The 22,407-nt window shown below is 41.1% G+C and overlaps 1 protein-coding gene across 4 annotated transcripts in view; it reads left to right on the top strand.

The window, feature by feature from the left end:
• Window positions 1-22,407, top strand: part of LOC124612689 (G-protein-signaling modulator 2) — a 138,090-nt gene that overhangs the window by 73,759 nt on the left and 41,924 nt on the right. Inside the window, exon 12 of one of the 4 annotated variants that reach the window (XM_047141044.1) lies at window positions 19,173-19,299. The exons of the other annotated variants lie outside the window; for them this stretch is intronic. Coding sequence (XP_046997000.1) covers window positions 19,173-19,255 — 83 coding nt within the window. The 3' untranslated portion in view covers window positions 19,256-19,299. Of the gene's footprint in view, window positions 1-19,172; window positions 19,300-22,407 lie in introns of those variants that run through there. 4 annotated transcript variants of the gene reach the window in all.

The raw sequence follows: 22,407 nt of genomic DNA, 5'->3' as shown, positions 1-22,407 counted from the left end.
TTATAATTACTAGCGAAATCCATAGATTCAGACTACCAGAACAACTGACAGGAATAACAGGTGAGAAAGATTACGTATTATCTTCTCGGTGTATCCAAGAAAACGAAATTTTGACAGAAAATTTTTGGCCAGATTACTACACTAGTAAGTCCAGTAGTACAGTCCCTGGCTAGCAGCCGCGTAAGTTCTATTCCGGAAGTAACGCGGAAAAGTGTTGTTCGAACACGCAATAACGCCTAACCGGAAAATAATCGCGGGATAACTAAACCTGTGATTCTGGCAGGGTTAGTGAAGTTAATCGGCGAACACATTTTGACAGTGGCAGCAATAGCTACAGAATTGGCGATTGTTAGGACGAGGAAGGAGAAGAAACGGGGACATCACACAAATTATGGAAGAATAAGACTATTCCAAATTTATATAAAAATTTCGTAATACTACTTTTCGATCTCATGCTTGAGAAGCTGTTGCATATGAATGAAATGTGAAACTATATCCTAACATAAAGCTTTTTGCTTGTGGTAGGCCTAATAGGCATTTGATATTGGTATTTATTGGATTATATTCTGTCGTGTCACAAAAATGGCCATTTGTGCCAAAACAGTCTCATTTATTTGATGTGTTATAAAATTGCTGCCGTATTAGAAAGACCTATTTTGTTTTATCTAGCAGACAGTGACAAAATAGATGTAATCAGAACGAGAAACCACACCAGTCTTGAGTATTATTTGTATTAACAGCGTTTTCAGTATTAGATAAGGACATTTCGATTTTTCATGTAGCAAAACATTTGACGAACTTTGATGAGGTAATAGATTCTTTCGCAGAAAGGAAAGCACGCAATGTAAAGCTGTAGCAACATTAGAGAGAAAAAAATGCTAAGGTTTGAAGAAATGTGTAATTTCTTGCTTACCTCTTGTCAGTATTGGTTTTATATATCGTATATTTAATTTTATGTCACACAAAACAGCAAGTTATTAACTAATAGGAAATAGAGAGTTCAGATTTTCTGAAGAGTTCTTGTTCTCTCGATTACAGATAATCCCATCTGTTATTAATTGCGATATTTTTTTTAAAGAGAGGCAGGCTGTCAAACCGTCCGACTGGGAGAAGGAGAGGCACCACAGGACATTGCAATTTCCACTCTGCTGAATAAAGTTTGGCACTGCACTTTGGCATGCTTAAGACCAAATAATAGGTCTTACATTTCCTTGAATACATATGTTTTATGTTTCAAACTTTTCAGAAAGATGTGCGCTACAAGATGAAAATATTTTGAAAATTCGATTTTTTTTTTTTTTTAGTATTGACCCGGTTCACAAATGTTGTAGATCCGGGGCTGATGCGCAGAGCAGTCTGATGAGTTCTAGTGGGCATTCTCCACGTGACCCGTGTTTACATTTAGTGATTCTACTGTTTCCTCTTCGTTTACTCTCACGTCAAATGAAAACAAAATGGATATCTGTGGCCAGAAGCTAGCAAGTGAATTAAAACACATTCACATAATTACGGAAGGCTGAAATATGTCATTAGTTTCAGCTTTTATTTTATTTCCACCTTTCTGACAGTCAAGCATTAATCGCTTTGCAGAACAATGAAGTTATTTTTGTCTGTTTGCTAAAGAAATTTGACTTTTCTTAACCTTTTCTGCAGAGGCAGTCAATTTATTTGAAACGAAATGTTTAATTCCACAGTACTGGCTAGTTTCAACTGTTCGCTGCATTTCAAGTGCATGTTTTCATTTTCTATGACATATGGCACTATGCCATAATAAAGAACCAAACATGATATAATGCAGTACTGGTGCTCCAAGAAAATTTACATCCCGAAAACCACACTGAAAAGCTTAATATCAGGTGGAGGTCTACTTCATTGGGAATCTGGACATACAAATGTGCCATTTAAGTATGCACTATAAATGCGCACATTTTAATATGGTTTACAAAATTCTGATGCTCTTTCAGTATCCTCTGATGTCTTGTTTCTTTTGTGACATAATGTATGATCTTTCAATGTTTTACACGTATGTACATACGAGCTTCCTACGTCATGATAGGTACCCAAGCGCGGTGTCGTCTGTTATCTGGGCTCTCTGGCAACTGCTGAAACGAACCTATTTCTAACAGGTCGCGGGAAAATATTCCGAATAGTGGTTTGAAAATCGTTACTTTCGAAGTAAATACCCTTTTACATAAGTTGAACTATGTGCAAGAAAGTACCATGAGTTTATTAAATCACTGAGCGTTTGACTCTCATTTAAAAATCAACTCTTTGATGACGAGCCATTTAGAAGAATTTCGAACCCTGAAGATCAGACATTTATGTCATTATTAAAAATTTTACTGCCACATTTGTGTGAGGTATCTTGAAGTGTAACACATGCAAAAAAGATCAACAGTATATGCGAAAGCTTAGCTTCTCTTGCAGCTAGAGACCAATATTATATGTGAAACCTTTCCTTTTCTTGTAGCAACACTATATATATTAATTTGAAGTATTAGCTTTCCCTGTTTGTGTGTTCGTGCTACATAACAGTGATGTTGCTGTTGGCTGACTACATCACGTATCCTATGCTCTGAATATCCGCTGTCATCGGCTGGCGAGATCACATGACATGAGCTGCAAGCTGCTTACAAAATCGCATCAAAATCTCGATTTCGATGAGTCGGAAAGTAACATGCGGTGTTTGGTGGAATTCCAATGTATGCTGCTTTCGTAATACGAAAATATGCAGTGTACATGTTGCTACACATCAAAGATATTTCCAAAGCGTGTCTTTTTCCCTCAGTTTCATTTTCTAAAGTGCTGGGAAATTGCACGCCCGTGTATAAAACCATAACCGTTCAAAGGATTGATAAGGGAAAATATACAATCACCTGGGAGAAAGTGTATTTTTAACCGGGAAATCCGGGAATTTCTTTTCCTTGTCCACGTATACACCCTGTTGTTATTCCGGCCACTTCCCACAGATACTAAGTTCCTTTTCCCCCTTATTTTGCAGACTCTGCTGCAGACTGATTGCTTGTTTTATATACTCTTGTCTCATCCTTACCTACTCAGATAGCTGAGTACATTAATGCACCACTTTTGGGATTTGGGAGGTAAGAAGCCCCAGATAGAATCTGAGTTTCACATTACCAAGGGCCGGTGAGCCTGCTAGGCTGGATGTGGTTTTTAGGTAGTTTTGCCCATCGAACTAGGTAAATACCAGGCTTTTACCCATGTCCCACCTCAAATATAGGCTATGCAAATGTGTCTTCGTGGCATAATGACTCCTCCATTAAGTTTCAGGCATGCAGCCACATAAATGCCACTTCTTCTTCTAATATTTCAGCTGTATATCATTCAGCCATTTTCAGAGTTTGAAGACACTCTCACACTTGAACATGAGACTTATCTCACACTTGAACATGAGATTTACTTTAAACACAGGCAGACAGCTTATGTCCTGGGTGAGTGATAGCATTAGGAAGGGAATCCCACCACCCCGTCACTAACTTTGTCAGGACCCACATAACAATGCTGACATATAGAAAACAGGAGTAAAAGGTGAAAGAGAAAGAAGAAGAAGATTCTCATTTTTTCCTCTGTACCATTTTTCAAGGAGTTTTTCTTCTAGCAATTTGGATGTAGCAGAATCTTGAAGTAATGGAATGTTTATGCATCTTTCATTTCCAATGATTTACTTTCTAGAGCGACATTAATTTCCCTACCAAATGATGATGGAAATTTATATCTGTTTCTTGATGTGATTTTGCTTACTTTTCAGTTTCTCTTTATCTATTTGATAACATGTAGTCTTTTTATGCTCCCTCTCAAATTGATACTTCCAGTTACAACACATTTTATGCTTCAGGCTGTATCACCACTTATTTCTTCTCCAGTAATTGCATAAAAGCTAATGCATACATAAGACAGTGTTTTAGTAGCTGTATAAAAATAATCAGCAAGTATGGGGCTGATACGCCAGATCTACATCTGCATTTGCGTAGGTACTCTGCAGGTTACTGTATGGCACATGGCAGAGGGTACCCTGTACCCTACTTGTCATTTCCCCTCCTGTTCCACTTGTAAGTAGATTGAGGGAAAAATGACTGTCTGTACGCCACCGTATGAGCCCTAATTTCTCGTACCTTATCTTCTTGGCCTCTATGCGCAATGTACGTTGGTGGCAGTAGAATTGTTTGCCAGTCAGCTTCAAATGCCGGTTCTCTAAATTTTCTCAATAGAGTTTCTCGAAAAGAAGGTTACCTTCCCTCCAGGGATCCCCATTTGAGTTCCCGAAGCATCTCTGTAACACTTACATGTTGTTCAAACCTACAATAACAAATCTAGCAGCCTGCCTCTGAATTGCTTCGATGTCTTCCTTCAATCTGACGTGGTACTGGTCCCAAACACTCGAGCAGCACTCTAGAATAGGTCGCACCAGCATCCTATATGTGGCCTTCTTTATAGGTGAACCATTGTTTTCTAAAATTCTCCCAATAAAGGGAACTCGAACATTTGCCTTCCCTACCACAGTTTTCATATGCTTGTTCCATCTCATATTGCTTTGCAATGTTACGCCAAGACGTTTTAAATGACTTGAATGTGTCAAGCAGGAGACTACTAATACTGTATCTGAACATTTAAGGTTTGTTCTTACTTCTCATCTGCATTAACTTACATTTTTCCACATTTAGGGCTTGCTGCCATTCATCACACCAACTGGAATTTTTGTCTAAGTTGTCTTGTATCTTCCTACAGTCACTCAACTTCGATGCCTTACTGTACATCACTGCATCGTCAGCAAACAACCACAGGTATCTACCCACTCTGTGCACCAAATCATATATGTATATAGAGAACAACAGTGGTCCTATCACACTTTCCTGGGGCACTTCAGACGATAAGCTTGTCTCTGATGAACAATCGCTGTTGAGGACAACATACTGGGTTCCATTTTTTAAGAAGTGCTCCATCCACTCACATATCTGTGAACTTGTTCCATATGCTTGTATCTTCGTTAATAACCTACATTGGGGCACTATGTCAAATGCTTTCCAGAAATCTAAAAATATGGAATCTGCCTGTTGCCCTTCATCCATGGTTGTCAGTTTATCTTGTGAGGAAAGGGCAATCTGATTTTCGCATTAGCGATGCTTTCTAAGGCTATGCTGATTCGTGGACATAAGCTTCTTAGTCTCGAGAAAGTTTTGTCATATTCAGACAGAGAGCATGTTCAAGGACTGTGCAGCAAAGAGAAGTTAGGGATATTGGTCTGTAATTTTGTGGGTCTGCTCTTTTACCTTTCTTATATACTGGAGTCACCTGCACCTTTTTCCAGTCACTTGGGACTTTGTGCTGCACGAGAGATTCACAGTAAATGCAGGTGTAGGTAAAGAACCAGTGGTAGATGTATAAGCAAATATGATAACCAATGGTGGTAGTGCTCATGTTTTGTAAAGAAATATTTTATTTATGTGGGATAATAATATTATTTGATTGGTACAAGTATAATGCTGGTAGCTTAATGTGTAACAGGGTATGGTACCACATGTCATTTATCTGCTCAGCCCACTTATGGAATATGCTACAGGCAGGACTTATCTAAACGTCAGGAATTCACTTACAATATGGTAAATATGAGGACTTTACCTATTGCTGGGAATGTTGTAAGATTTTAAAATTTGTAATGTGATCTGATCGTAGCGTACAATGCTGTTCAAGGATGAATAATTGTGGTAACTGAATGTAACATTTGAGAGAAAGGAGGGAGGAGAAAAGAAAAATAAGAAAATTGCATGTGGCTGTCAGTCGAGACTGATAGATGATGTTGGTTTTGGGCGTGCTGTATTGTAGCACTGCTTTGGTTTTATTATAATGTGTGATGTATTATAATTATGTATGTAAAAATGTCAAAATGATTATAAGTAAGTGTAACAGTGTAGTGAAGGTGTGTGGTGTTAAGTAGTCTAATACCACTGTCTAAAAAATGCAAGTAACATTTCAGTTATGTATGAGGTTGTCGCATATCGCTACTAGTGGCCTCTGCGGAGGTTACGAGGCAACTGGCGTAGCGTAACATTTCAATTTGCTTCATTTGATTGGATGTAAACCATATTATACATTCATATGAAGTTTAACAATTGGTATTCATGAAATGGTTTATAATTTTGGTTTTCATTTGTACATTGGTGGACTGTATGATTACACTTGGATGTAAGGTGTGTAAAATGATGGATTGCACAGAAGAAAAATTTTATATTGCTTTGTGTTATGTTCAGCTTACACATAGTGGTAGTACAATGTAATTTTTGCATTTGTTAACACTATAAAATCTTTTATGGGCTATGGCTTGAAAATAGACGTGATGATCTGAAACTAGTCGCCACAAAGAAATGACTATTATCCTAGCTGTGATAGATATTGGAAGCAGATATAAAGCTATTGTTGTTTAATTTGCTTTGGAAATGATGCATCAAGCAGATACATTCTTATCACGTAAGTTTTCGTGATAAATAGGAGAGCAGTGATAAACAGTCAAATCTTCACATTCATTGACCACTAACTAAAGCATTATGCCAAAGATAACTGCCACCTGCAAAAGTAAACATAAAATGTAATTACTTATAACTTGAAAAAGTAAACTGTAACCTTCGACATCGTTGAAACTAATGTGGTCATGTGAGTAGGTATTGACTCCTACCTACTCAGAGTTCTACCCATTCCCACAGTGCAGATGTTGAAGGTGATAGCAGTTAACATCCTCGTCTTCGAATACAACAGCATATGGTCAATATCACTAAATTTATTGACAATGAGAGGAATAAAAGAATTACTGTCATTGGCTAGGATTTCAATTTCGTCACCAGTGTCTAAACAACAATGGCTTATAATAGTGAACCTCTAAAACATCAATGGTTTTAAATTCGAGGTTAAATGATTAATTTATAGGATGACATCAAAAGCAATAAACAAATGCATCGCATGTCATATTAAGGAATAAGTAAATACAGCTACAATTATTGTTACATATCCCACAACAAATTATACCGGTTGGAAAAAAAAAATTGAGAGTAATTTTCCCTTCAGTGTGTTGCATTGTTGTCTGAGAGCTTATCCTAATTTTAAGAACAGTCTTTCAGAAGCTGACACTGTCACTCTATAGCTCAAATATTTGACTGCAATTTTATGTACCATTGGATAGGTAGTACCAATGATGTGGTTCCATAAATCTAATGGGTCTTCTTTAAGATTTAAAAGATAGTCTTTCAGACAATATCTGGACTGTGCTGGTAGGTCTGTTTCTGTTCCGGTATGCAAATTATTGTTTTCTTGGGCTGTTTTATGAAATCCGCTCTCTGAATAAAAGTAGGTTTCTCTGTTTTTACTGTAACATAGCAAAGTTTTGTTATACTTACTGACAGTCTTTTCAACAGTGGCAAGAAGATCGGAGTGTGGAATGTCAGATCCCTTAATCGGGCAGGTAGGTTAGAAAATTTAAAAAGGGAAATTGATAGGTTAAAGTTAGATATAGTGGGAATTAGTGAAGTTCGGTGGCAGGAGGAACAAGACTTTTGGTCAGGTGAATACAGGGTTATAAATACAAAGTCAAGTAGGGGTAATGCAGGAGTAGGTTTAATAATGAATAAAAAAATAGGAATGTGGGTAAGCTACTACAAACAGCATAGTGAAGGCATTATTGTGGCCAAGATAGACACGAAGCCCACGTCTACTACAGTAGTTCAAGTTTATATGCCAACTAGCTCTTCAGATGACGAAGAAATTGAAGAAATGTATGATGAAATAAAAGAAATTATTCAGGTAGTGAAGGAGACGAAAATTTCATAGTCATGGGTGACTGGAATTCGGTAGTAGGAAAAGGGAGAGAAGGAAACGTAGTAGGTGAATATGGATTGGGGCTAAGAAATGAAAGAGGAAGCTGACTGGTAGAATTTTGCACAGAGCACAACTTAATCATAGCTAACACTTGGTTCAAGAATCATGAAAGAAGGTTGTATAGGTGGAAGAGGCCTGGAGATACTAGAAGGTTTCAGATAGATTATATAATGGTAAGTCAGAGATTTAGGAACCAGGTTTTAAATTATAAGACATTTCCAGGGGCAGATGTGGACTCTGACCACAATCTATTAGTTATGAACTGTAGATTAAAACTGAAAAAACTGCAAAAAGGTGGGAATTTAAGGAGATGGGACCTGGATAAACTGACTAAACCAGAGGTTGTACAGAGTTTCAGGGAGAGCATAAGGGAACAATTGACAGGAATGGGGGAAAGAAATACAGTAGAAGAAGAATGGGTAGCTTTGAGGGATGAAATAGTGAAGGCAGCAGTGGATCAAGAAAGTAAAAAGACGAGGGCCAGTAGAAATCATTGGGTAACAGAAGAAGTATTGAATTTAATTGATGAAAGGAGAAAATATAAAAATACAGTAAATGAAGCAGGCAAAAAGTAATACAAACGTCTCAAAAATGAGATTGACAGGAAGTGCAAAATGGCTAAGCAGGGATGGCTAGAAGACAAATGTAAGGATGTAGCGGCTTATCTCACTAGGGGTAAGATAGATTATTGTGGAGATCTGATCTTGAGAGGATGTAATATAATCAGAAAAGTTTTGCAAAAAAGCGTAAAACAAATCATCATGTGCCATTTAGGAATAAAGGGAAACGACTCACGGAAAGGCAGAAGCACTGCTTCTTCGTCAGGCACACAAAAAGAAATTACAGAGCTTTGCTAGCTTTCAGAATGCAGTTCCTTTCTCAAGTTTGTAGGGAAAACATGGACACACACACACACACACACACACACACACACACACACACACACACACTCCAGGTGGCACAGATTGTGAAGCAGCCAGTGAAATCTCACATGTTGTGCCCTGCTTCCTGTTGTGCCACTTGGTCCACCTCGTTTTTGGGAACAGATTGGTGGTGGTTGTTCATTCTAATTGACAGTTAGTTGTTTGTCATACCAATGAAAAACACTGTGTACTGGTTGCAGCAGAGCTGGTATATAACATGGCTACTTTCACAGGTGGACCTGGCCTCTGATGGGGGTGGGATAAGCCTGTGATGGGACTGGAATAGATGGTGTTGGGTGGGTGGATTGAGCAGATCTTGCTTCTTGCATCTTGGTCTTCTGCAGGGGTGTGATCCCTGTGGCAGGGAATTGGGGTGGGAGCGGCATAGGGATGGACTAGGATGTTGTGGAGGTCAGGTGAGTGGCGGAACCCCACTACTGTGAGAGGGTTGGAGGTATCTTGGGTAGGTTGTCCCTCATTTCAAGGCATGATAATAGACAACCAAAGCCCAGACAAAGGACGTGGTTCAGTTGTTTGAGTCCGGGGTGGTATTGGGTGACAAGGGGGCGCTTCTGTATGGTTGGTTCTTGGGCTGGCTGTGGGGATAAGGTGTGTGTGAGGAGATTGCACGGGATATCTGTTTGTGAATTAGGTCTGGAGGGTATTGCCTGTCTGCAAAGGCCATCAGCAAACTGGGCGAGGGAGTTCTCATCATTGCAGATGCGTCTACATCAGATGGCCAGACTGTATGGGAGGGATTTTTTGGTGTGGAAGGATGGCAGCTGTCAAATTTTGGTGACTGGTGGGTTTGATGTGGACCAAGATGTGGATGGAGCCATCTGAGGGGAGGAGATCAACATCTAGGAAGATGGCACGGTTGGTGGAGGAGGGCCAGGTGAAGTGGATGGGACAGAAGGTGTTGAGGAGTGAGGACAAGATGTCCTGGCCTTGGGTTCAGGTTATAAACATGTCATCAATAAACCTGAACCAGACCAGATGTTTAGGATTGAGAAGTTGATCAACAGGGGCCTAGATTCTTTCAGTGGGGGCACAGTAAACAGCCACAATGAGGACCCCAGGATTTTTAGGTGTGTGGAGTTCGGGGAGAATGTAGAAGGTGGGTGTGGAGTGAGTATGGAGATGGAGTCAGGGGAGAGGTTCTGGGAAGGGCCTGAGGATTTCAGCAGGGATTGGAGGTTATGTTGTACTTCTGGCATGGGGTCACTTTGCTTGTAGGTGGAGGTCCTCTGCCAGGTAGTCACTCTGGTTCATCACAATGCTAGTGGAACTTTGTCTGCTGGGAGATTGATCAGGTCAGGATCTGTTTTTTGGTTGTGTATGGTAGTCCTTTCTTCTGTTGAAAGGTGATGTTTATTAGGGAGGGATCTGGGGAAGAATGGTAAGGTTTATCAGAAGTTAGGTGTTCCTGGAAGGTGACCAGGTTATAGTTAGGTGAGAGTGCAGGAGGTTCACAGCTGATTGGTTGTATGGATTGGGACAGGCAGGGTTCAGATTGGCTTTGATTGGAGGAGTTGGTGGCAAAGAAGTGTTTCCACTGTAGGGAGCGGGAGAAGGAGAGTAGATGTCTCCAAAGTCCGACAAGGTTAAACCTGGGAGTAGAGCTTAATGTGAGGCCCTTGGACAGGACTGAAATTTCTGTGGGACTGAGGATTTTGGTGGAGAGGTAACGACAGTGTTCTGGAACTGTTTCGACTCTGGATTTCATGGAGTGTTGGTAAGGTGTTTTGGAGGACGTGGTGGGCAGAAAAGGTCAACTAGCAGAGTCTGAATGATGAGGGGTTGATGATGAGGTACACTGTGAGTAGGAAGAGAGTTGGATAATGGTGCCCCAAGATGGGAGCAGGATGTCAGCAGGTTGGATAACGTGTGGGTGTGGTGGTTATAATGTTGGAGTGTCAGGATGATGAGATGTAGATAGTGGGGATTGCATAGGAACATTATTTTGTGGAAGGAGTGGAGGTGGTTAAGGAATGCCTGTGGCACGGAGATGTGTTTTTGTGGAACCATGTTTGTGAAGGAAATGTATGGAGGAATCTAAAAAATGAAGTTCATTGTAGAAGGAAGGTTGGGACCCAGATTAGGGATTTTTATGGTTAGGCTATTGGGTTAGGGTTCCATGGCTTAGATAGCATTTAAGGAATGGGGTATGTGACAGGGTTTTGGCTAGGGATAGGGAAACTTTTCTTAATTGATCCAGATAAATTATCAGGGGTCCACTGTGGAGGAGGGGGGGGGGGGGGGGGGATAGCCCTGGGGAAAGAAGTTTGCATTAGAAGCAGTGAGTCAAGATGTCAGGTGGTTGTTGGGGCAGATGAATAATGTTGGTGGGTGTAAGGAATGAAAGGAACTTAGTTGGGGGCGAAGGTAGTATTTTGACTGGGTTATATAGGATTACATGCACGATACATCATTGCACACGTAAAATAAATTTGATCATGTGTGATTTACAGGGTTGCCACAAGTACCGGAAATCAGGGAAATATCAGGGAATTTCAAACATCTCAGGGAAATATTAGGGAAATTTTAAAAAGCACTGGAAAAGTCTTGTTTTTGTCTCAGTAGATGAAATGGTTTGTTTACTGAGATGTCATGCATTACAGCTGGCTGGGCGCAGCTGAGTACATGTTCCGCTTCCTACACCCTCATTGTTATTCCTACCATTCCTGTCAGCTTGCAGTCAGTGCTGCCACCACTTCTTGCCACTAGTCTAGCAGCTGCCGACAAGAGGCAGGGAGGCGTGAGGAACCATTTGTTTGGATCTGATTCTCAGAGATTGTTGACGCAGTGGCTGGAGATGGTGGTCAGGTGTGCATGAGTTGTGTCATGTGTGCATGAGTTGTGTCTGAGTGATTGCATAAATCTGTGTATGAGCTCTCATTTTCTGGAAAATGCTATGGCTGAAAATTTAGTTGTGAGAGAGATAGTCTAGTCTTGGCTCAGTGATCATCTTTCTGATGAGTGGCTACCTATCCTCATTATTATTGATTCTCATAGTACTTGCACAAGTTATCTGTTCATAGATTGATCACTATGGTCTCATTTCATCAACAAGGTGTCTGTGACACGTGAATAGCTGGCCACATTTGTGGACTTCCATGACGGGCCAAAACTGCGAGCCATTTCTGCAGGTATCTCTTAACGGATCAGGCCTGCCGATCTGAAGCCCATCGGTTCCCCCTAATGTGCAGGTCCTGCCCGACGGACCTAGTCTCACTGATCTGCCTGCAGGGTGGGTTTGTTTGTTTGTGGCAGATTTTCGTGGTTTATCCAAGGACCCAGGGCCGCTCTGCTCCTTGGCAGGTCAGAGGCCACGGGCGATTGTTTTTTTAGAAATTGCGACTGTCTCACCACAAGTACATTGTACAGTGCGGTTTTTATAGACATTTTATTTATTTTAGTACATTTTGGCTCTTTGAAAATAATTTATATATTAGAAAGAATGAACGATAAGAAGAAGAAAAAAGTTGTGGCCACCATTGACAGTTTGTACGTATGCTATGTACTCACATATTTCTTGAAACAAAATTCACACAATACCTGTAAAATAATAGATGTAACACAGTGGGTAATAACCGACAATAACGAACATAGTAGAACTAACATATTATTGGAGGTCACGTATAGTGTTGCTTTACATATCTCTTTCCTGCCTTATACACTTCTTTCAAGAGTCCTACTTGTTTCTGAGGCTGTTTCTGAAATCAGTGAAGGTATTTTAAATCTGTCATGCAACTCCAAGGAAATGTTTTTGTTACCAAATGGGTTTTGTTTTATTGAAATAAAATAACAACAGTGGTCTTACTGAAACAAATATACCATTTGGCTTGCTTTTTCCATCTGAAAGCAATTCATTACAAGATATGTTGTTGTTAGTACTTAAGATTTTTGCTGAATGGGGGAGAAATACAGAAGTACCTACATTTTTTTTTTTTTTTTTTTTTTTTTTTTTTTTTCAACTTACACCATTACTTACACTTGACATCTCAAAATTTATTGGGGAAAATGCTAAAACTTGTATGGAAAACAGGGAAATATCAGGATATTTCACTTTGAGAAGCTTGTGGCAACCCTGATTTATTGTCACACGTATGAGATAAAAAGGACACAAGAACAGGCAGATCCTTATTGATATGTAAAGGAGGGACAATTTTGAGTTGCTAGAAATGTGTTATGCTGTTATCAGGAGTAATATGGCACACGGCTGCGGCTATCTGGATCCTCCAAACCATCACCACCTTTTCTAAGCTGTGCAGGTATGAGCTAACCTTACAGCACATCCTTCACTCCCATAACCTTCCTGGCCGATACCTAAGGTCACTCAGTGCCCCTCCAGGCGACTCCCCCTCCACCCAATAGTTAGTGTGTTCGTGTGTGTGTGTGTGTGTGTGCGCGCGCCTACGTGCATGCGTGTGTGTGCACACGCACCCGCCCCAGTACCCCCGCCCAATTTGAGTCTCCACATCGGCTATTTGTATGTTGTCTCACACCCTACTCATTGAAATCGCTTTCCCAGCCGTATGCCACCTGCCCCCCTCTACCTGCACCCCTAGCTAGCCCACAGATGGCTCCCCACCTTTCTCCATCCCTCACCTCAGCCCAACCCCACTCCCCCTGCCTCACGCTAGAATGCAGTCACTGTGGGTCTGGAAAGAGCTGGCAATTGTTTGAGCAGTGGTGCTTGAATTTTTGGTTTTAGGTCAGAAATTGTGTGAAGTCTTTATGGTATTAGTATTAATTTTGGTTTAGTAGTACTAATAAAAGTACTTGCTTTCTTAGTAGAGAGCGAAATTCGAGATCACTATCATTAATTCTTTAAATAGTACTACAGTAGTAATTGAATTTAGGTGAGATAGACATTTAGTTTTTTCGGTAACTGTTAACATTTTACCCTGAGTTGTAGCATCGCGTTTTACTACCTGAATAGTGTAAAATCGCGTAGTCTCCTTCTGCTGCCGAGCAGTGTGTCAGCAGCGCGCAAGTAGCAGCATTACTGCATTTACTAGGCAATCTTGTATTTTAATAACCGTTTAAATTTCGTGTCAAATTGTTTGTGCTCTCTGTAGATTAGTTCAGCCGTTCTTTGCACAACAGTTTTTTAGCATGGGTAGGGACTGCAACTGCTTTGTTCGGATGCAGGCTGAGTTGGCATCCCTTTGCTCCCAGCTTCAGGCAGTGTTGGCTTCGGTCACACAGCTTGAGGCTGTTGCCAATGGGCATCACTGTGGGGGTCCGGATGGGGGTTTGTCGGGGACGGCCAGCTCATCCCACGCGTCCCCCGATTAGACTACGACTGTGGCTGCCCGGGATACTGCCCACATTGAGGCTGATCCCTCACCTGTGGTAGAGTGGGAGGTCGTAACGAGGTGTGGCAGGGGGCGAAAGACATTCCGGAGGTCTGAACGGAAGGCCTCTCCAGTTTGTCTGATGAACCAGTTTCAGGCTCTGCTTCAGGCTGATACTGATCTTCAGCCGGACGTGGCTGCTTGTCCTTTTCCAGAGGTTGCCCCTCAGTCTGCAAGATCCGGGCGGTCACAGAGAGTGGGCTTACTGGTAGTTGGGAGCTCCAACGTCAGGCGCGTAATGGTGCCCCTTAGGGATATCGCAGCAAGAGAGGGAAAGAAAACCAATGTGCACTCCGTGTGCATACCGGGGGGAGTCATTCTAGATGTGGAAAGGGTCCTTCCGGACCCCATGAAGGGTGCAGGGTGCACCCATCTGCAGGTGGTCGCTCATGTCGGCACCAATGATCTGTGTCGCTATGGATCGGAGGAAATCCTCTCTGGCTTCCGGCGCCTATCTGATTTGGTGAAGACTGCCAGTCTCGCTAGCGGAATGAAAGCAGAGCTCACCATCTGCAGCATCGTCGACAGGACTGACTGCGGACCTTTGGTACAGAGCCGAGTGGAGGGTCTGAATCAGAGGCTGAGACGGTACTGCGACCGTGTGAGCTGCAGAGTCCTCGACTTGCGCCACAGGGTGGTGGGGTTTCGGGTTCCGCTGGATAGGTCAGGAGTCCACTACACGCAGCAAGTGGCTACACGGGTAGCAGGGGTTGTGTGGTGTGGACTGGGTGGTTTTTTAGGTTGGATGGCCTCAGGCAAGTACAGAAAGGGCAACAGCCTCAAAGGGTGCGGGGAAAAGTCAGGACATGCAGGGACCAAGCAGCAATCGGTATTGTAATTGTAAACTGTCGAAGCTGCATTGGTAAAGTACCGGAACTTCAAGCACTGATAGAAAGCACCGAAGCTGAAATCGTTATAGGTACAGAAAGCTGGCTGAAGCCAGAGATAAATTCTGCCGAAATTTTTACAAAGGCACAGGCGGTGTTTAGAAAGGATAGATTGCATGCAACCGGTGGTGGCGTGTTTGTCGCTGTTAGTAGTAGTTTATCCTGTAGTGAAGTAGAAGTGGATAGTCCCTGTGAATTATTGTGGGTGAGGGCTACACCCAACAACCGAGCTAGGTTAATAGTTGGCTCCTTTTACCGACCTCCTGACTCAGCAGCATTAGTGGCAGAACAACTGAGAGAAAATTTGGAATACATTTCACATAAATTTTCTCGGCATGTTATAGTCTTGGGTGGAGATTTCAATTTACCAGATATAGACTGGGACACTCAGATGTTTAGGACGGGTGATAGAGACAGAGCATCGAGTGACATTATACTGAGTGCACTATCCGAAAATTACCTCGAGCAATTAAACAGAGAACCGACTTGTGGAGATAACATCTTGGACCTACTAATAACAAACAGACCCGAACTTTTCGACTCTGTAAGTGCAGAACAGGGAATCAGTGATCATAAGGCCGTTGCAGCATCCCTGAATATGGAAGTTAATAGGAATATAAAAAAAACGGGAGGAAGGTTTATCTGTTTAGCAAGAGTAATAGAAGGCAGATTTCAGACTACCTAACAGATCAAAACGAAAATTTCTGTTCCGACACTGACAATGTTGAGTGTTTATGGAAGAAGTTCAAGGCAATCGTAAAATGCGTTTTAGACAGGTACGTGCCGAGTAAAACTGTGAGGGACGTTAAAAACCCACCGTGGTTCAACAACAAAGTTAGGAAACTACTGCGAAAGCAAAGAGAGCTTCACTGCAAGTTTAAGTGCAGCCAAAACCTCTCAGACAAACAGAAGCTAAACGATGTTAAAGTTAGCACAAGGAGGGCTATGCGTGAAGCATTCAGTGAATTCGAAAGTAAAATTCTATGTACCGACTCGACAGAAAATCCTAGGAAGTTCTGGTCTTACGTTAAATCAGTAAGTGGATCGAAACAGCATATCCAGGCACTCTGGGATGATGATGACATTGAAACAGAGGATGCCACGCGTAAAGCGGAAATACTAAACACCTTTTTCCAAAGCTGTTTCACAGAGGAAGACCGCACTGCAGTTCCTTCTCTAAATCCTCGCAAAAACGAAAAAATGGCTGACATCGAAATAAGTGTCCAAGGAATAGAAAAGCAACTGGAATCACTCAACAGAGGAAAGTCCACTGGACCTGACGGGATACCAATTCGATTCTACACAGAGTACGCGAAAGAACTTGCCCCCCTTCTAACAGCCGTGTACCGCAAGTCTCTAGAGGAACAGAAGGTTCCAAATGATTGGAAAAGAGCACAGGTAGTCCCAGTCTTCAAGAAGGGTCGTCGAGCAGATGCGCAAAACTGTAGACCTATATCTCTGATATCGATCCGTTGTAGAATTTTAGAACATGTTTTTTGCTTGCGTATCATGTCGTTTTTGGAAACCCGGAATCTACTCTGTAGGAATCAACATGGATTCCGGAAACAGCGATCGTGCGAGACTCAACTCGCTTTATTTGTTCATGAGATCCAGAAAATATTAGATACAGGCTCCCAAGTAGATGCTATTTTCCTTGACTTCCGGAAGGCATTCGATATAGTTACGCACAGTCGCCTGATAAACAAAGTAAGAGCCTACGGAATATCAGACCAGCTGTGTGGCTGGATTGAAGAGCTTTTAGCAAACAGAACACAGCATGTTGTTATCAATGGAGAGACGTCTACAGACGTTAAAGTAACCTCTGGCGTGTTATGGGATCATTGCTTTTCTATATATATATATATATATAGAAAAGCAATGATCCCATATATATATATATATATATATATAGACACACACACACACACACACACAGAAGTTGCAGCATTAGAAAATTGTAGCGAAATGCAGGAAGATCTGCAGCGGATAGGCACTTGGTGCAGGGAGTGGCAAATGACCCTTAACATAGACAAATGTAATTTATTGCGAATACATAGAAAGAAGGATCCTTTATTGTATGATTATATGATAGTGGAACAAACACTGGTAGCAGTTACTTCTGTAAAATATCTGGGTGTATGCATGCGGAACGATTTGAAGTGGAATGATCATATAAAATTAATTGTTGGTAAGGCGGGTACCAGGTTGAGATTCATTGGGAGAGTCCTTAGAAAATGTAGTCCATCAACAAAGGAAGTGGCTTACAAAACACTCGTTCGACCTATATTTGAGTATTGCTCATCAGTGTGGGATCCGTACCAGATCGGGTTGACGGAGGAGATAGAGAAGATCCAAAGAAGAGCGGCGCGTTTTGTCACAGGGTTATTTGGTAAGCGTGATAGCGTTACGGAGGTGTTTAACTAACTCAAGTGGCAGACTCTGCAAGAGAGGCACTCTGCATTGCGGTGTAGCTTGCTCGCCAGGTTTCGAGAGGGTGCGTTTCTGGATGAGGTATCGAATATATTGCTTCCCCCTACTTATACCTTCCAAGGGGATCACGAATGTAAAATTAGAGAGATTCGAGCACGCATGGAGGCTTTCAGACAGTCGTTCTTCTCACGAACCATACGCGACTGAAACAGAAAACGAAGGTAATGACAGTGGCACGTAAAGTGCCCTCCGCCACACACCGTTGAGTGGCTTTCGGAGTATAAATGTAGAATGTAGATGTAGATGTAGAGCGTGGGCTTTGTTGTAGGTTTGTGAGTAGTGAGTTACAGTGTGAGATTCATTCAAAGTATTTTCATTGGGGGAATTCAGTGGGAAAGCCAGTGCGCATTCTAGCAAGATGCTCTCCTGGATATGCAGAATTTGTAGCAGAAATAAACTGATACAGGAGCAGGAACATAAGATCTGTGCACTTCAGGTGCAGTTACAAAAGGCAAAGGAGGAACTAGATAGGATAAAGAGGGCAGGGGAATGGGGACTGGCAGTTGGTAAGAAGGCAGCTAGGAGGAAGGGATATTGAGACAGTTGTACTTTGTGTATAACCAATAGATTTGACTGACTTTCAGAGTGTAGTGGAGAGGAGCCTCTTGTAGTTGTAGGTTTAGGAAACATGCAGCAGTCGTTAGCATTTAGGGAGCCCAAGTCAGTTCAGATTCTAACAGAGAGAAGAAGGCTCTGCTGCTAAGTAGTTCGCATGGCAGAGGTGTGGGCCAGCCAGGAAGCGTTGGGGAGTCACCAGCATTGTGAAACCTAGTGTAGGGTTGGATCAGGTGACTGTTAACATTGGACAGTTATGTAGGAATTTTACGAAAGAGGATTAGGTTGTGATAGTGGGTGAAGCTGGGAATAGTCTTGATAGGAACGAGGAGTATGATGTAGGTGGTGACCAGGTACAGATAGCTACTCAAACTAGTGGCACTAATGTGCACTTTGTGCAACTGTTTCAGCATCGTGATTGGCCTCATCTTAATTCTGCTGTTAGGCATGTTAACATGGGGCTGGAGAAGGTACCAATGGCAGAGGTCATAGCTCACATTGCATTGATGCTAGTTGAGTCCATCAGTAGATCAGGTTCCACTAGGCATGGTCTGCACCTCAATAGGTATGGGAAGTGGAGGCTGGCAAAGCTTACAGGTGACAGTGTAGTAGGTTGGAAACATTTCTGTAGTAGTTGGTGTTAGAGTTGCACCTTTTTTAGGCTGAAGTCAGCTGATAAGTACCTCTGCTTAAAGGAAGTCCCCCTAACAAAGGACTCACCTTCAAACAGGATCAGGTATGGAAGTAGTGAAGGATTTAGCATATTTCATCAAAATATAAGAGGTATTAGAGATAAAGCTAGTGAACTGCTTACAGATGTTGACTGATATTATTCGTATACCGGATCACCACTTAAATAATTGACATTTCAGAGGCTTCCTTTACCAGGATACAGGTTGGCTGGCTGTTTTTCAGGGAATTCTTTGTGGAGTGGGGAACAACCATGTACATGAAAACAGTATTCCATTTGAGTCTGTTGATGTACCATGGCACTGCATTGAACAGGTATTTGAATGTTGTGCAGGGACAGTTGAATTTAGTGCGACTAATCTTCTAATTGTTGCTATTTACAGGTCCCCTACCTCTGACTTCAGAGTATTTCTACCGAAGATATAGAGGATTCTTGGTTCACTTGGTAGGAAGTATCAAAAATTAGTTATTTATGGCGACTTCAAATTAATTTCGATGTGAATGTGCAAGAAAAGGATGTTGGAAGACCTCCTAAATTCATGTAATCTGATGCAGATTTTTTTTTTCCTACCAGGATGCAGGGGAACAGTAGCACAACCAGATACAATATTTTTATTCATTCTTCATTACTATATGAGTAGTCTGTTAATAAAAGGGTGAATGTCATTTCAGACAATGATGCACAAATTTTAATACTAAAAGGTTTCTGTACTCAAACAAATATTATATATAATTAAACTAAACCAATGGCAATAGAGAGTTTTTTAAACCTCATTAAGTGTGTTAACAACACAGATAACAAATACAATGCTTTCCTTAACACATTTTTCATGTTCTTTGAAAGTTGCTTTCCATTAGAACGTTTTAAACAGAGTACTAGCAGTAAATGGCAGCAAGGGTGGCTGACTCGTGGGATAAGGATGTCATGTAGAACAAAGTGGGAATTATATCAAAATGTTAGAAGTAATCACAATCGAGCTGCAGTAGCCCATTACAAACAGTATTGTAAGGTGCTTAAAATGTTATTAGGAAGGCAAAGAGTGTGTGGTACACAAATAGAGTAGCTAATTCTCAGGATAAAATTGAAACCATAATGCATGGAGTGTCTGGTCAGCAGGACAAGATTGATGATATAAAATTAGTTCATAGTAAAAATGTTTCTGTTACTGACAAGTCAAATATATGTTCAGTATTTAACACTTTCCGAGCATTGCTGATGAATTAAATAAAAACTTAGTTTCTACAGGGAATTGTATAATTCTCTTGGAAAATGCCTGTAATACTGAGAAGGTGGAAAATGCCTGTAATACGGAGAAGGTGGAGATTGAGTCAATAATAATATCACTGAAGACTGAGGACTCTCATGGATATGATGGAGTACCTAGCAGAATATTAAAGTACTGTGCTGCACGTGTTAGCCCTGTACTTAGCCACATTTGTAATTTTTCCTTTAATAATGGTCAGTATCCTGGGTGATTAAAGTACTCAGAAGTAAATCCAGTGATTAAAGTACTCAAAAGTAAAGCCACTTTGTAAAAAGTGATAAGGGGATAATGTAGACAATTTTATACCTATTGTTATGCAATCAGTGTTTGTTAAAGTTATTGAAAAGGCTATATATGTAAGGATAATTGATCATTTTACTTCAGATAATTTGCTGTCAAATGTACAATTTGGTTTTATAAATGGTTTACCAACTGAAAATGCTATATTCTCTTATCCCTGTGAGGTACTGGATGGATTAAACAAAAGGTTTCAAGCACTAGGCATCTTTTTTGATCTAGCTAAGGCATTTGATTGCGTTGATCACAAAATGTAGCTCCAGAAGTTATGGAATAGAGGGAGTAGCTCACAATTGGTTCACCTCCTACTTTAATAATAGACAACAAAAGGCCATTCTCCACAGTGTAGAGAATGGCTATGATGTGGGGTCTGGGTGGCACATGGTTAAATGGAGAGTGCCCCAGGGATTAGTGTTGGGGCCACTCCTGTTCCTTATTTAAATAAATGATACGGCCTCTAGTATTACAGATGATTGTAAAACATTTCTCTTTGCTAATGACACTAGCTTGGTAGTAAAAAATGTTGTGTGCAACACTGGCATCGTTTAAAATAATGCAATTCAAGACATAAGTTCATTGTTGTTGTTGTGGTCTTCAGTCCTGAGACTGGTTTGATGCAGCTCTCCATGCTACTCTATCTTGTGCAAGCTTCTTCATCTCCCAGTACCTACTGCAACCTACATCCTTCTGAATCTGCTTAGTGTATTCATCTCTTGGTCTCCCTCTACGATTTTTACCCTCCACGCTGCCCTCCAATACTAAATTGGTGATCCCTTGATGCCTCAGAACATGTCCTACCAACCGATCCCTTCTTCTGGTCAAGTTGTGACACAAACTTCTCTGCTCCCCAATACTATTCAGTACTTCCTCATTAGTTATGTGATCTACCCATCTAATCTTCAGCATTCTTCTGTAGCACCACATTTCGAAAGCTTCTATTCTCTTCTTGTCTAAACTATTTATCGTCCATGTTTCACTTCCATACATGGCTACACTCCATTCAAATACTTTCAGAAAAGACTTCCTGACACTTAAATCTATACTCGATGTTAACAAATTTCTCTTCTTCAGAAACGCTTTCCTTGCCATTGCCAGTCTACATTTTATATCCTCTCTACTTCGACCATCATCAGTTATTTTGCTCCCCAAATAACAAAACTCCTTTACTACTTTAAGTGTCTCATTTCTTAAACTAATTCCCTCAGCATCACCCGATTTAATTCGACTACATTCCATTATCCTCGTTTTGCTTTTGTTGATGTTCATCTTATATACTCCTCTCAAGACACTGTCCATTCCATTCAACTGCTCTTCCAAGTCCTTTGCTGTCTCTGACAGAATTACAATGTCATCGGCAAACCTCAAAGTTTTTATTTCTTCTCCATGGATTTTAATACCTACTCCGAATTTTTCTTTTCTTTCCTTTACTGCTTGCTCAATATACAGATGGAATAACATCGGGGAGAGGCTACAACTCTATCTTACTCCCTTCCCAACCACTGCTTCCCTTTCATGTCCCTCGACTCTTATAACTGCCATCTGGTTTCTGTACAAATTGTAAATAGCCTTTCGCTCCCTGTATTTTACCCCTGCCACCTTTAGAATTTGAAAGAGAGTATTCCAGTCAACAATGTCAAAAGCTTTCTCTAAGTCTACAAATGCTAGAAACGTAGGTTTGCCTTTCCTTAATCTTTCTTCTAAGATAAGTCGTAAGGTCAGTATTGCCTCATGTGTTCCAGTATTTCTACGGAATCCAAACTGATCTTCCCCGAGGTCGGCTTCTACTAGTTTTTCCATTCGTCTATAAAGAATTCGTGTTAGTATTTTGCAGCTGTGGCTTATTAAACTGATTGTTCGGTAATTTTCACATCTGTCAACACCTGCTTTCTTTGGAATTGGAATAATTATATTCTTCTTGAAGTCTGAGGGTATTTCGCCTGTTGCATACATCTTGCCCACCAGATGGTAGAGTTTTGTCAGGACTGGGTCTCCCAAGGCTGTCAGTAGTTCCAATGGAATGTTGTCTACTCCGGGGGCCTTGTTTTGACTCAGGTCT

The sequence above is a fragment of the Schistocerca americana genome, chromosome 1 (assembly GCF_021461395.2).
Source record: "Schistocerca americana isolate TAMUIC-IGC-003095 chromosome 1, iqSchAmer2.1, whole genome shotgun sequence".
NCBI lineage: Eukaryota > Metazoa > Arthropoda > Insecta > Orthoptera > Acrididae > Schistocerca > Schistocerca americana.
Note: the sequence above shows the minus strand (reverse complement) of the source record. Positions and strands in the feature narration are given on the sequence as shown.